Source organism: Coregonus clupeaformis, chromosome 12, assembly GCF_020615455.1.
Source record: "Coregonus clupeaformis isolate EN_2021a chromosome 12, ASM2061545v1, whole genome shotgun sequence".
NCBI lineage: Eukaryota > Metazoa > Chordata > Actinopteri > Salmoniformes > Salmonidae > Coregonus > Coregonus clupeaformis.
Window position 1 is genome coordinate 10738846 of NC_059203.1, and position 15076 is coordinate 10753921.

The 15076-nt window shown below is 41.6% G+C and overlaps 1 protein-coding gene across 1 annotated transcript; it reads left to right on the plus strand.

The window, feature by feature from the left end:
• The first annotated feature begins 1074 nt into the window (after positions 1 to 1074).
• Positions 1075 to 13539, plus strand: LOC121577728 (alkaline phosphatase-like). Its single transcript, XM_041891557.2, has 12 exons — positions 1075 to 1250; positions 3773 to 3917; positions 5063 to 5182; positions 6012 to 6127; positions 7753 to 7927; positions 8420 to 8595; positions 8856 to 8996; positions 9163 to 9232; positions 11129 to 11263; positions 11436 to 11627; positions 11758 to 11877; positions 12027 to 13539. Exons 2-12 carry the CDS (start codon positions 3845 to 3847, stop codon positions 12290 to 12292), a joined length of 1584 nt encoding a protein of 527 aa, XP_041747491.1. The 5' UTR covers positions 1075 to 1250; positions 3773 to 3844; the 3' UTR covers positions 12293 to 13539.
• The last annotated feature ends 1537 nt before the right edge of the window (positions 13540 to 15076 follow it).

The following is a 15076-nucleotide window of genomic DNA, read 5'->3' on the forward strand; positions in this document are numbered from 1 at the left end:
TAGTGTAGCCTTCCTGTATGAGAGGAAGCCAAGGAGGGGATTCGATTAAGCTGGCCCAGGTGCCCGGATGGGCACCCAGTTTGTTCTGGGTGAAAAGTGATTACATTCGTTTTGAAACCAGACTGCCTCCAGGGCGTTTGTCGGGTGCCCCGTTCAAAGCCAAAGGGCGAAGTCGGCTCAAAACAAATTTAAGTATGTCAAGAATGTGAACTAATGACTTTGGATTCTGAGGTTTCACATACAAAAGTGTTGTTTGCTCTTCATAAAAACGCATATGATATCTGCCTTCCCAAGCAAAACTACATGGAAAATACATGTTGTGTGTTTCTGAATGATGCACCGTGCTGCCTGGTTAACATTGACAATATGGCGGTGCAGAGTACTGTTCGAGCAGAACAGCATGAGTTTCCAATAACCCGATACACCACTTTTCGATTTGTAAAGGGCGCTCCACCCTCAGTGCTTTTGGCCGGTCACATGACAGGCCATAGCCCGGTGCAACCCAGTTCAGCCTAATCGAACTCCCTCAATAAAACAAGTGGGTCACGTTACCATTTTGTGAACGGTTACGGTCGCTAGTGACATGTAAAGGACACAAAATTAACAACAAAAATCACTGAGGATAAATTGGTGCATTTGATTAGATTGCCGAGGCCAGGGTTAGTAATGGGACATTGGTTGAAATTGTGTGCTTATTTAGCTGCTTGCCACATAGTTATTGAGCTTATATGGCTGTACTGCAATAGACTAATAATAGTAAAAGTCAGTATAGTTTATTAAGCGCAGTCATATAATATTAACATTTGTCAAGGAACTGTTTTTTACACATTTATAAACTAGGCTATAAATAAACTAATGACAGTTTATAAGCTACTTATACACCTCTATATTAAGTATGTAGGCCTATAATATGTTTTAGTTTTTCACAAGCTGACAATGAACTCGGCTGCTTTAAATAAAGGCGAATGAACGTGAATAAAAATAATTCGAGTAGCCTAAATGCAACAGTGAAATAGGTCGACAGGCGGCACTCAAGATCCAGCTCTTCATATTATGGTGGCATTATTTATAGGGTGGTTCTCGCCATCGAGGTGAAATACCGACCGCTATACTCAGCCGTACAGACAGAGCTGGTGCATAGGCTTATAAAACGATGGTCAAATGCGCCTCAGGAATACACATGAAAAGGTGAACGTGCTTTGTCAACGGACAGAAGTGTTTTTGCTACAGAAGCTTAAATAGATCCCGCAGTAAGTGTATTCCTTTAACTTTTTGCATTAATTGGCTATGGAATATCAGGAGATTTCAATGGTTTATCGAGTGCAGGCAATTTAGAAAATATGAAAAAAAATCTTGCAATTGGCTGTATTATCAGGAAAATCGGTGCAATTAAATAATCCGCTACATAATTTAATTTCGTGTATCGCTTTCCATCTTTTTAAAGCTATATTACGCAATAATGTAGCTGTGGTGTAGGTTTTTGTGATTGCAGATTCTTGTAGGTAGAACTCAACTTTCCAACACGTGATTGAGCATCAATACAACAATAGCAGTATGTATACTCCTTTCGGGAAAGTTGTTTAAGTTAGTGTTTGCACCAATATCTGATTTTTGAGATTGTGATGATTGTTTGCAAGTTTTCACATCACTACACTAAATCACGTATCTAGGCATACAGCCCACTTAATTCATTTTGGTTGGTATCCTGTGCTGTTGGATGTTAATTTTCATCATTATAAAGGTCAACTAGTGGTGAGTGCTCAACCATAGTAAGATAAATGTCAGAATTCACAACAGATACTAGTTCTCTAGAAAATAATTGTCAGAAGGTACTGTTTCACACCAACACAGTTGAAGAGGTGGATGAATACACAGAATATAGAGCAAATATTTCAATCCATACATTTGGATTGAGCATTCTACAATGTACTCAATCCGACTTGCAATTAACTAATACACTGTGATGCACAATACCTCAGTTGGTTGGACATGTTCACCCTTTACAGTAAACAGAAGAAAAAAAACACATGGCAAGCCTTTGTTATTTTCAGGTTTTATTTTAACAAAGGCCAATGTTAGACAGTCATTGCTCCCTAGACATGGTCACACTTATCTTCCAAGGTGATTTGTGTTTGAGTCGACACTAATGGAGTGGAATGTGTAGCCTATGCTTAGGGGAGGATGATATCATCTCATCAACAATTTCTCCTGTACTATGCCTTATCTAATGACTTAATTAATAACTCATTTTATGTAGGGGGCGGCTGGTAGCTTAGTGGTTAAGAGCGTTTTGCCAGTAACCGAAAGGTCGCTGGTTCTAATCCCTGTGCTGGCTAGGTGAAAAATCTGTTGATGTGCCCTTGAGCAAGGCACTTAACCCTAATTGCTCCTGTAAGTCGCTCTGGAAAAGAGCGTCTGCTAAATGACTAAAATGTAATGTAAATAAATGGTCTTATGCAGATATTCATGGAGCCTTTATAAGCGCTACAGGCATTACATCTTATCATCTCCTCAATAAGGCAATGGTAGTTCAGAGGGGAAAAGAATGCCAGTGCTAGAGACACTGAGACATTAACAATATCACCATAGATATTCTGTACACTACACAGTGTACAGCATACCCTAGGATAAAGCCAAAACCCAGAGTTCTTGAAAGTAAAGGATCCTAACATGCCAGTTGGAACACAATATTGATTGAACTGGATTGATACCTTCTTCCATCACATTTTGGAGGGCCAACATAATCTGTTTGGGGGAATGTGTCTGAGGTTGGTGTTATCCCAGAATGGAGGAGCCTGTGTCACTGAGCCCTGAGCTCAACAACATTATTAAACCTAATCCCAGATCCACTCAAACAGATTGAACTCTGTACAGGGACTCACTCCTCATCTCCTAGAGCTCAGGTACAGAGCTGGCAGGTGAAACTGGAAACATCTGCCTCTCTATTTGATACGGATTCCTACCTGGACACTTTTTCTCCTTGACACCATGGGCCAAGATGGACTCTCGATGGCAGTGACCCTCCTTTTCTCTGGCATTCTCCTGGTGGCCATCCTGGCACTGCTCTGCTATTTCACCTGCAGGCTGGCTAGTGTTCTGCCGATTGGTGGGCCCGACCACTTCTGAGCTTCCCTCAGAGGATAGGCCTGCGTATGTGGCACGGTAAAACCTCTCCTCTCCTTAGAGACCAGCTAGCAGCTTTATATGAGCTCAACTTTAGCATATTTCATACAAATTCTGTAGGACTTGGGTTGTCTGCGTTGTCTGTTTTAATAGCAAAGTAACAGGACTCAATCGCACACAGTTTCAAGACTTTGTGAAATACCATTTTATTTTAAGCACATAATGCTTATTTATAGCATGTGTAACAATACATTTGCCAAACTCTCTTCTTTATAAACTCTAAACCTAATTTAAAAATGTTCTCTCATTTGCTTGTTGGTGGAGGTGTCCAGTCAATCATTTGGTGTTAATCGGCGTTGTTATGGCAGTTAAATCTCTCTGTGGTATGGCCCACAATCCCATTAAAGCGACCTTGACCACAGCACAGAAGAGGGATAGGAGAGGGACAGGGGAGGGACAGCGGAGGGACAAGGGAGGTGAGGGGGAGGGACAAGGGAGGGGGAGGGACAGGGACAGGGGAGGGGGGTGTAATAATATACGTTGAACCCTTCTTTGCTGCACTTTGCAGCAAACTCATCAACTTTATTTCTGTGAATCAACTGAATTTTGTGTGTTCTTTCATCAGCTCTGATTTCTCCTTATTTTACAGACTCCCTCTAGTTTGGGACGTGGTATGTGACAGTAGTCCCAGGTAACACTACAACCATAGAGAGAAAGCATCATGAAGGTGACATTCTTGCTCATCATCTGCTCGTGCCTGGCCTGGGGAGGCCTGGGGAAGCCTCAGTTTCCTGGTGAGACACACACCTGTCAATAAATGTCATGTCTCGTAACAGCATCCAACTGTTTGATTGAAATCCTTCAGGAAGAGCTAAGATGGGACACATACTAACTGTTTCTCTCCCCCTTCTCCCTGAAGTGTGCACTTGTTCACTCCTGCTCATAGATTTGAAAGGAAAGGGACTAGTTTAGGAAATGTGGTGGAGACTCACTCTAGCACATGCTTACACCAATCTAATGCTTGAGGAGGAGTGAATGAGTGCACACTTCATGGAGAAGGAGGAGAAACAAAATTGGGCTTTGATTTATTGGAGATGTGCAGAAGTCTCCAAATGCTCTTATGAAGGAAGTGCTACTTATCAGTGGTTTATTGCGTCTTGTTTAGAATAACACGTCTTGTTAGGGTTATAACTGTCAGTCTATTTACCCAGCTGAACAAAGTTCACACTGTATTTACAGTACGATGGCAAGTGAACCTCCATTTTCTTTGTCCTCTCTACAAAATGACCAGAATCATTTAGCTCCTGAAAGATTATGTACAGATCAGGAGAGGTTCATAAAATGGATTCCAGATGTATACTATTTCTACCCATACAGTAAGAAGATTAGGTTCCTTCTTGTCGTAACATCATACATGTATGTGCAGTTCTAGCCTATAGTAGGCAACATGTGATTTCAGAAATAAGAAGCTTACACGCTGGAGTTGTCAGAGGTTCTATGGTTGCCAGAGCCTACAGAACTTGTCATTATCAATACAGACAGTACATGTGTATGTGCTTATAGTCATCCTGTTGGTTCTTTGATATTATCGTCCATACTTGGTCATATTATATGTCATGCTGAGACTTGAAAACATTAAAGGAATGAGTTACTCACAAAGGAACTTTGTCATCTTCTGGGGATAAAACATTAATTAGAAAGGTTATAACTAGGTTATGAAATACAAGTGAATAAGTTACTAATGGCTTCTATCTTTTCTGTGTTTATCAAGTTTTTGTCCATCAAAGAATGCTTCCATGGATGAACCTCAACGTGTATTTGATTGAATTTGGGCATATTCCGTCCAACTTGTCCAACAACTTTCACAGTTGTTACAGATCACTTCCGCTGGCCTCTTTTCTTCCTCATTTAAAACTAAAACTCTACCTCCATGTTGCAGACCAAGAGAAAGATCCCCTGTTCTGGAACACATGGGCCCAGCGTACTTTGAAGAATGCCCTCACACTTCAGAAGCTCAACCAAAACACTGCAAAGAACCTCATCCTCTTCCTTGGTGATGGTAAGCCATGATTGCAAGAGCCTATTTCAATCCATGAGTATGTGCCATTCTGTATGATAAAGTGAAGTCTTAACGCAATGTAATGCACTCAAAGAGCTTATGTGCCGCATACTGATTTAATATTTTTATACAGTTCTAGATTATCTTTCCTAGTGGTTGTAGTAGGAAACTAGTATATCCTCCTCATCAATCCATAGCTGTTTCTAACAAAACATTATGGTGGATTGATGTAATCCAGTCAGAAGTAAATAGAATGTGACACTTTCAAAATCTGATGTTGAATATGGTAGCCATCAAGCATTACACAAACATGCTGCCAGTGCCAATGGATAACTTGGCTGCTGCTTTGTGTTATGTTGCTATATGTAGTGACCCATTAAACTGTGTCCCCCAAAGGACCTTAACTGTCTATGTTTTTATGCAGCAGTATACAATGCACCTTTCTCTGTAATGTATGATAACCATGCTTAAAAAAGTCATGCTGGATAAAGTAGATGTGCACGTCAGTTCACATCCTTTACAAAAGCATGTATTTTGACACCTATATGAAAACTAAGGGAAAAATAGATAGTCACCTCTAAAAAGATACATTTTGTTGACTTGTGAAAAGGCAGATCTCAGGTAAAAGCTATTTTGATGGGGGTCCTTTCCACCAAATGTAGAGGTGTCTCTTCAGTGGGAAGAGCAGCTGCTGTGAAAAGCAAGCACAGAGCAATGTTAACAAGATGGAAAATCAAAAGGTGTTAATGCATGAGATGGAAAGGCTCTGTCTCCCTTAAATAGATTGACACCATAACAGGGCGTGCGCCACTTTGCTTTTGTTGTGTAGGAATGGGAATTCCCACAGTGACTGCAGCACGAATACTGAAGGGGCAGCTGAGCGGACAGAGTGGAGAGGAGACCCAGCTGGAGATGGACAAGTTCCCCTTTGTGGCGCTTTCCAAGGTCTGACCTGGTCTGTTATCATATAGAAGCGCTAGAAAATAGCATGCAATATTGATCTGGAAGTAAAGGGATTACTGTCATACCTTGTCCATAGACTGTTTACAGGGTAAGGAAACCAATGTGTCATTTTCTAATTTGTGTGAACGATCCCTTAATGAATTCTTCACCAGCGGAAAGATACAAGGCCACATATGGTCTACGTCAGTGGTCCAACCGGTCGATCGTAATCGACTTGTCGATCTCCAAGGCCTTCCTAGTCGATCACCAAACATTTCTGTAAAAATCAACAATGATAAAGCCTTATTTGTTTCGTGCTGTTGGCGGTAGGTGCACTTGATTCAGCAGCCCTAGCACCGGGAAGGCAAAATGTTCCCATTTTGAACCAGTTCATGTGTCTGAAGGTAGAACTCTGCCTAGCCGACAGGCTCAGAGAGCAAATCAAGTGTACCTACAGGCCTACCACTGGCCAATCTGATAGCTCAGGTCACCGTGTCTGCACAGTTTCCTCATAGACTGTAAAAATAAGCCTAGAGCGCACAGCAAAGTTGATACTGTGAGCTTTCAAAATGTTTAAACCATGACTAGAGAGAGACTCAACGAATACAGCAAAGCGCTGCTGTTCATGTTTAAGTTGTTATTCAGCACTGTCAACACTTTGTTCAACACTTTTATAAGCCATAAAATGCACGTTCTCCCTACTTCTAGTCACGCTACAACCAGCACTACAGCTGCAATGAATGAGTATAGCAAAGTGTTTCGATAAGCTTGCATCATTATTATTAGCGGCTTGTCTCTCAAGTAATATTTCACTTTAGCTGGACATCGGATTAACAACATGAATTGTTGCATGAGGCAGAAATAATGCAGTGCGACTTGAGTTTCACAATTAGCTGGAAGACTGTGTCCTATTTTCTCAGCGGAGGGAGGGAGAGCGGAGGGACGGTGAGTCGGGTGAGAGGCAGCCTCACCGCTGCTCCCTCCCTCCCCTCAGACTGACCATCAGATGCAGTCCAATAAAATAAAAAAATATTATTATGCTCAGTCAGCTGTGCCTCACAAGTAATACAACACATGATCTATTACCAGTGTGATCATATACCTACAATTTTGAAATATCATTTCAAAATGGTCTGAGAAGAACAACATTGGCAGGGCAATTCAAGAATAGCCAATATGCAGATAATGTATGTAGCATACTGTATAGCCTGCTACAAACCGGATTGCTACAGAACTGTTTTTAATAGGATAATGTTGCATACATAGGCTTACGTTTTTTAAGTCATGTTGAAAATAAACATCTGAACGGTAGATCTCGGCTTGCATTTTATTTTGACTCGGAAAGTGAGCTTGACTCAGAAAAGGTTGGTGACCACTGGAATGTCTTATGATAATGATGTGTTATTATGTTACATACTTGGCAAGAAGCCAGATATAATATAACTACTGTATCTCCATAGTTAATGGGGCAGCAAATTCCACACATTATTGATCATTTAATTACACAATCTGAGCATTTAGATGTGAAGATGTTTGGAGGGGGTGGATAACACCAACACGGCATGCACAACAATGTCTCCTACTACAATTCTATATAATTGACACATGGTATTGCCCTGTCTCTGCAGACGTATAACACCAATGCCCAGGTAGCAGACAGCGCGGGCACGGCCACGGCATACCTCTGCGGGGTGAAGGCCAACGAGGGCACCGTGGGCGTGAGTGCAGCTGCTGTCCGTTCCCAGTGCAACACCACACAGGGCAATGAGGTCACCTCCATCCTCAGATGGGCCAAGGAAGCAGGTACTGTCTCATTATAACACATGTTTATTCACAGGACCTCTCCACACCAGATCTACTAAGGCTTATTTGGCCATCCTGGGATAATCAGTAGAGACACAGCATGATAGCATTGTAAACGTACTGTAGGTATGCATGGATGTCAATGGGGAGTTAATAGCTACCAATGTATTTTCTGTGACCTTATGACCTGAGCACTTCACATCACAGAAAAAGATACTTCACATACTCACCTCAGGAACAGACTTTAGCTCTTTAGTTGCTGACCCACTGATCCTCAGTGGAGATATTTATACGACCACAATTCTCTGTCTGATATAGTAAGTACTCTAACCATGATGTGAACGAACAAACAAAAAATACAGAAATTGTCATATTTTTCAAATGGCTAGAATTTCTAGATTCTTTGGAGCAATTGGTTGTCTCCAGATCTAGCAGACTATTGCACAGAATCCAAGCAGCACGTTCGAAACTGTTTGTGTGTTTGTCACCCAGGCAAGTCAGTGGGAATAGTCACAACAACGCGTGTGAACCATGCCACCCCCAGCGCGGCCTACGCCCACTGTGTGGACAGGGACTGGTTCTCCGATGGAGAGATGCCCGCTGAGGCAGTACAGGCGGGCTGCAAGGACATCGCCAGGCAGCTCTTTGAGAATATTCCCAACATCGATGTGAGTCACAGCATATAATATGGATCCTGATATTACAGAAAATATCCAGTAATCCTGCAAACAGAGCATTTTTATAAGCAACAACTATTGTCGAAAACATTGATTGCTATTTATTTTGTGTACATTGTTCAGCCAGTAATATTGAGTAACTTGCACCTGTAATGTAACGACTCACAGATAATAATTCCTCTCCTGATTATTCTTGCTGTGGATATCCACAGCGATAAATCAAATGTTTTATCTCTATGGTGGATGTCTAGGTGATTATGGGAGGAGGGAGGAAGTACATGTTCCCCAAAAACCAGTCAGATGTGGAGTATCCTGGAGAGAAGAAACATTTTGGTACCCGTAAAGATGGAAGGAACTTGGTGGAGGAGTGGACTAACAGAATGAAAAACAAGGTCAGCTGCTCCGTCTTAGTCCGTCTTTCACTCCTCTTCACCATGTCCTGCTGCTTCCTCCTTGTTCTTCTCTCAGTTATCTTCCTTTCTCTTTTTTTCTTATCAAGGACATTTGAATAGTTTTAAGTTGTCACATGATATATTGTTTTCTTTTTTAAATGAACAGAAAGCCCAGTATATATGGAACAAGAAAGAACTTCAATCGCTAAATCCTAATAATGTGGATTACATTTTGGGTGAGTTATTTTTTAAAAAAATTGTTGGTTGTACACTAAACAAAAACATAAACACAACATGTAAAGTGTTGGTCCCATGTTTCATGAGCTGAAATAAAATATCCTAGTAATTTTCCATACATACAAAAAGCTTATTTCTCTCAAATGTTTTGCACATATTTGTTTACATCCCTGTTGTTAGTGAGCATTTCTCATTTGCCAAGAAAATCCATCCACCTGATTGGTGTGGCATATCAAGAAGCTGATTAAACAGCATGATCATTACACAGGTGCACCTTGTGCTGGGGACAACAAAAGTCCACTCTAAAATGTGCAGTATTGTCACACAACACAATGTCACAGATGTCTCATGTTTTGAGGGCGCGTGCAATTGGCATGCTGACTGCAGGAATGTCCACCAGAGCTGGTGCCAGAGAATGTTCATTTCTCTACCATAAGCTGCCTCCAACGTCATTTTAGAAAATGTGGCAGTATGTCCAACCGGCCTCACAACTGCAGACCACATGTAAGGCGTTGTGTGGGCGAGCAGTTTGCTGATGTCCTCCCGAGTGGCGCAGTGGTCTAAGGCACTGCATTGCAGTGCTAGCTGTGCCACTAGAGATCCTGGTTTGAATCCAGGCTCTGTCGTAGCCGGCCGCGACTGGGAGACCCATGGGGCGGCGCACAATTGGCCCAGGGTAGGAGGGAATGGCTGGCAGGGATGTAGCTCAGTTGTTAGAGCATGGCGTTTGCAACGCCAGAGTTGTGGGTTCGTTTCCCATGGGGGGCCAGTATGAAAAAAATTATAATGTACACACTCACTAACTGTAAGTTGCTCTGGATAAGAATGTCTGCTAAATGACAAAAAAAATAAAATAATAATGTCAATGTTGTGAACAGAGTGCCTCATGGGGGTTATGGTATGGGCAGGCATAAGCTACGGACAATGAACACAATTGCATTTTATCGATGGCAATTTAAATGCACAGAGATACTGTGACGAGATCCTGAGGCCCATTGTGGTGCCATTCATCCACCGCCATCACCTCATGTTTCAGCATGACAATGCATGGTCCCTTGTCGCAAGGATCTATACACAATTCCTGGAAGCTGAAAATGTCCCAGTTCTTCTATGTCTTGCATACTCACCAGACATGTCACCCATTGAGTATGTTTTGGATGCTCTGGATCGACGTGTAAGACAGCGTGTTCCAGTTCCCGCCAATATCCAGCAACTTCGCACAGCCTTTAAAGAGGAGTGGGAGCCTGATCAACTCTATGCAAAGGAGATGTGCCATGCTGTATGAGGCAAATGGTGGTCACACCAGATACTGACTGGTTTTCTGATCCACGCCCCTACCTTTCTTTTAAGGTACTGTATCTGTGATCAACAGATGCATATCTGTGTTCCCAGTCATGTGAAATCATAATGAATGAATGAAATTCATTGAAGGGACATGGGATTTGCATTTCACAGTATTTTACTGTAATTACATGGGATTGGTGCAAGCAGGTTGGCTGCTAAGTAATCTGTTTACACATACAGCATATCAATTAATATTTAGAGTTTTATATCACTTTCACAAACTGGCAGCGATTACATGGCAAAACAGACCAAAAAGATATGGCAAAATGCTCAACCATAAAGGTTTAAGACTTGCTCCCACTTCAATCTGTCCCCTACCACCACATACCAGTTAAATTGGTACAACATTCTCACTAACGGGTGCAACAAATATAGCCTCTTACAAGGCATGCCTCAAAATATGTTAATGAGCAAGAAACAAAACCATTTACCCACTAGTTGATACTACCCAATTAAAATTACATTATAAATTACAGTTTTCCGTTACAGTGCATGTTGATCACTGTTAATCATCTTCTCACTGTTAAACCATGCTTCCTGTGTTAACACAGGTCTGTTTGAGCCGGGAGATCTGCCCTACGACCTGGAGAGAAACGCTGAGACAGATCCTTCCCTGACAGAGATGGTGGAGGTGGCCATCAAGATCCTGAGGAAAAACCCCAGGGGATTCTACCTGCTGGTGGAGGGTGGGTGTTTTGTCACATTTACTCTGGCACCAGTAAATATATGTTGCATCAGGTTAATAATTTATATCATGTGAATGTAAAATTTGCACAGCTGAGCCTGCTTTGCCAATGCTGATGCTAGATTTTCTCATCTGCGTGAGAGAGAGAGGTTAACCAGGCTGTGCGTTGGCAGGGGGGCGCATCGACCACGGGCATCACGAGGGCAAAGCCAAGCAGGCCCTACATGAGGCAGTGGAGATGGACAGGGCCATCGGCCGCGCCGGCCTCATGACCAGCATCTATGACACAATGACTGTCGTCACTGCTGACCACTCTCACATGTTCAACTTCGGAGGCTACACGCCAAGGGGGAACACCATCTTTGGTGAGTAATGGATGATTTTACAACCATGGATTGTATGTAGCTACACTGTATCAGTCATCTAGGTATGATTCACTTTGTTTCACAATTGATCGTGATGGAGGTGGGTTATTATTTTCCTCTATGTCCACAGGACTGGCTCCCATGTTGAGTGATGTGGACCAGCAGCCCTTTACCGCCATCTTATATGGGAACGGACCAGGGTTCAAAGTAGTCAACGGTCTGAGAGAGAACGTCTCCACCCTTGACTATCGTAAGTGAAGTCTTACCATCAATGACATAGTGCCATTTTGACAGTCCTCTGTCATAGAGAACACCACTTGGTCTTTGGTATGCCAGAAATCATCCGTCTGATCTCTTTCTCCTTCCCTTTCTCTCTCTCCACCCCGCCCCTCTCTCCAGAGGGAAATAACTACCAGGCCCAGTCTGCAGTGCCGCTGCGTATGGAGACTCATGGAGGAGAGGATGTGGCTGTGTTTTCTAAGGGCCCGATGGCTCATCTGCTGCACGGTGTCCATGAACAGAACTACATTCCCCATGTCATGGCCTATGCTGCCTGCATCGGCCAGAACAGAGACCACTGCATGTCATCCAGTGGAGCCTCTAGTCTCAGCCCTGCTCTGCCCAGCCTGGCAGCTCTCCTCACACTCACCCGCCTCCTCTGCTGACCTTTCACCCCAATCCCCCTCCTGCACCCCACAGGCCCCTCCTCTCCTTATACGTGTAATACTCCCACACCCTTTTTCCTGTTGTAATGTGGATTTTCTTTTTGTGGATTTTCTATTGTTGATTTAAAAAATATTAATGTCCAATTGAATGACTTTGGGACCACTGTAAGGGCATTTAAAGATGAGTGTTTTGAGCGTTGGTGACGTTCAACCAGATTCAGTTTTAGGGAAAATAGGAGGATATCACTTTCACTCTACTGTAACGTATAGGATAGGTTGTGTTACTCTACTTTGGCATTGTTCATAATTCTGGTAACACCAAAACTATGTCAAGAATTCTGTCATGTCAGTGGGTTTAAGAGAATGGTAGCACTCTGAATTTATATAAATCATTGTATGGAAAAAAATAACCTCCCAGTATTAATGATAAGGCAATGTTGCTGCCAACCTATTTGTTTTCTGTCAATTGTATGACTTTGGATGAATCAACTTTTCAAAGAAACCAGTTCCTTTTTAGAAACCTACTGTAAAGTTATCCTAGATTTTTATATGAATATTTGAATTCAGCCGCTCCTTCAACCTAAACAGAAGACAAACAGAAAACAGAATCTACCTCATAAGCTCTCATCAGATTCCCTAAAGAATCATATGTGTTGATGATCAATTTTTTTTGTTGTTGTGAGAAGTGAAAACATTGCAATGAGGAAAGTAGAGGCTATATTTGAATGTATAGTTTAAACTTGTTTTTTTATCATTGAAATTGTATGTATTCCATGTTCTTTGTACATACTTCCCGAAGGCATTGAATGAAAAGAGTCAGAAAACACATACACCAGTATTTCCAAAAAACAAAATGTTGTGGCAACATCCCTTAGCCAATAAAGGAAGTCCTGTTAGTTTTTCATAAAATGTTGTCATTCCATTATTGGTGTGTGTATTGTAAATGGGAAGGAAAAGGGGTAGGTATAGTTGTCAGTTGTACAACTGAATGAATTCAACCAAAATGTGTCTTCCGCATTTAACCCAACCTCTCTGAAATGGTAGAGAAAATGTCAGTTTGCCTGGAACTGGTTTTGGTTGCACTTTCAATAAGCATTCTGGATACCATTTGGAATGGAATAGAACAAATGTGTCACTTCATTAAGAAATGTGTAATGCTACACAAATTATTTTATTAAATGTTTATATTAGAATGTTTCATATACCTTGTCAAAAGGAGGATTTATGAAAATAAAAAATATAGTGCAGTTGGAAGTGATTTGAAAGTAGATCTCTGTAACAATGTAGAATAAATGGAACGTAAAGTTGAAACAAACCCATACTCAGCATTTGAGGCTTGCTGCATTTAGTGCAACTTGTCAACAGCATGCACTGCTGTGGCTTGTGTGGTATGTGAATGGACTCTAGCGACAGAGTTCTTGGCCTGGTATAGTAGTTGAAAAAACAGAGAAAGACTCATGTTGGCTGGAGCATGAAAATTGAGGTTTAGCTCAGATGGGTATGAAATTTTGTCTACACTCTGGAACATTATTTATATGGATGGTGCACATTGTGCCTGCTTGGAATCTGGACCCTGGGGGTCTGTGTCTGGTGTGTTCTCCGTACATAAACCTTCTCACTGCAGGAGAGGCTTTACTCTGCTCATCTCATCTTCCACCATGCAGCCAAGATAAGACAGCAATCTATCTGATGCAGTGGCGATTTTAGCATGTAAATCTTGGTGGGGCAAACATTTTTTTTTTAAATGCATGCCAGCAAAGTGATATAGGAATCAGGTTAAAAGTAATGACTAAATGTTCCACCCTTAAATATAGTTGTGAAATGTTCTTGTTTTAAGTATGATTAGTACTTTCTTAGTAGTGACTAATTATTACACTCTGAAACTGTGTGAGATGTGTTAGAATCTACTACCTGGTAATGTGTGAGTGTAGGACCAGTAAAGATTATGACATTGTGCTACTATTTAGCAATGTGAGTAAGAGTTAGGCCAGACAACAAAGGACAAGGAGAACTGTCTACAGGCAACTGAGAAACCAAGGTAACTGAGGAATTTAGGGAGGAGAGACACTATGATAAGAAAATGTATGTGTGTAAATGTGTATATGTGTGTGCATATGTGTGTGTATGCATGTGTGTGTGTGTGTATGCATGTGTGTGTGTATGTATGTGTGTATGTGTGTGTGTGTGTGTGTGTGTGTGTACTGATGGTCAGGAGAGCAATTATAAAGTGGAAAACTACAGCCTGCCTACAGAGGGGAGGGATTTTGTCTCTGACGTGTGCATATAAAAATATTGTACGACCATTTTGTTTTAGAATTCTCAATGAATAAATGTCTGTCCGTTCCTTCATTTTGGGAGACGCACAGAGACACTGAAATAGTTTGTTAAATAATTCACATAACACAAAGCCACTCACTACACAACACAACACTAAACAATACATTAATTGCACAATAACAGTGACAAACGGTGCCCACAAACTGTTAGGTCCTACATAAAGCTGTCCCAACAGCAGAGTCACAACAGCAGTCCCAAAACCATACCGCTGCTACACCTGGCTATCAGCGGAGCCTTGTCTTGCAGCAAAACAGTTCATTTAGCCTCATTTACTGCCTTTAAAAAAAACATAGCTGATATGGCTGACTTGCTTAAACAAATGTGGTTTCTACTGACAATTGAGATGTACAAACTATGGCCTAAGGGGACGACGAGCGGATAAGAGGCAATTCATAATTTTGATTAAGACATTAATGAGAGAGCTAGGATGGACGTAATCAATATAAC

What these genes read in the sequence shown, in the direction of transcription:
- LOC121577728 (XM_041891557.2), top strand. Translation starts at nt 3,845, where the DNA reads ATGAAGGTGACATTCTTGCTCATCATCTGCTCGTGCCTGGCCTGGGGA. An exon ending in CATCCTCTTCCTTGGTGATG is followed by an intron (nt 5,183 to 6,011) that starts GTAAGCCATGAT and finishes TTTGTTGTGTAG; the next exon opens with GAATGGGAATTCCCACAGTG. An exon ending in CCTTTGTGGCGCTTTCCAAG is followed by an intron (nt 6,128 to 7,752) that starts GTCTGACCTGGT and finishes CTGTCTCTGCAG; the next exon opens with ACGTATAACACCAATGCCCA.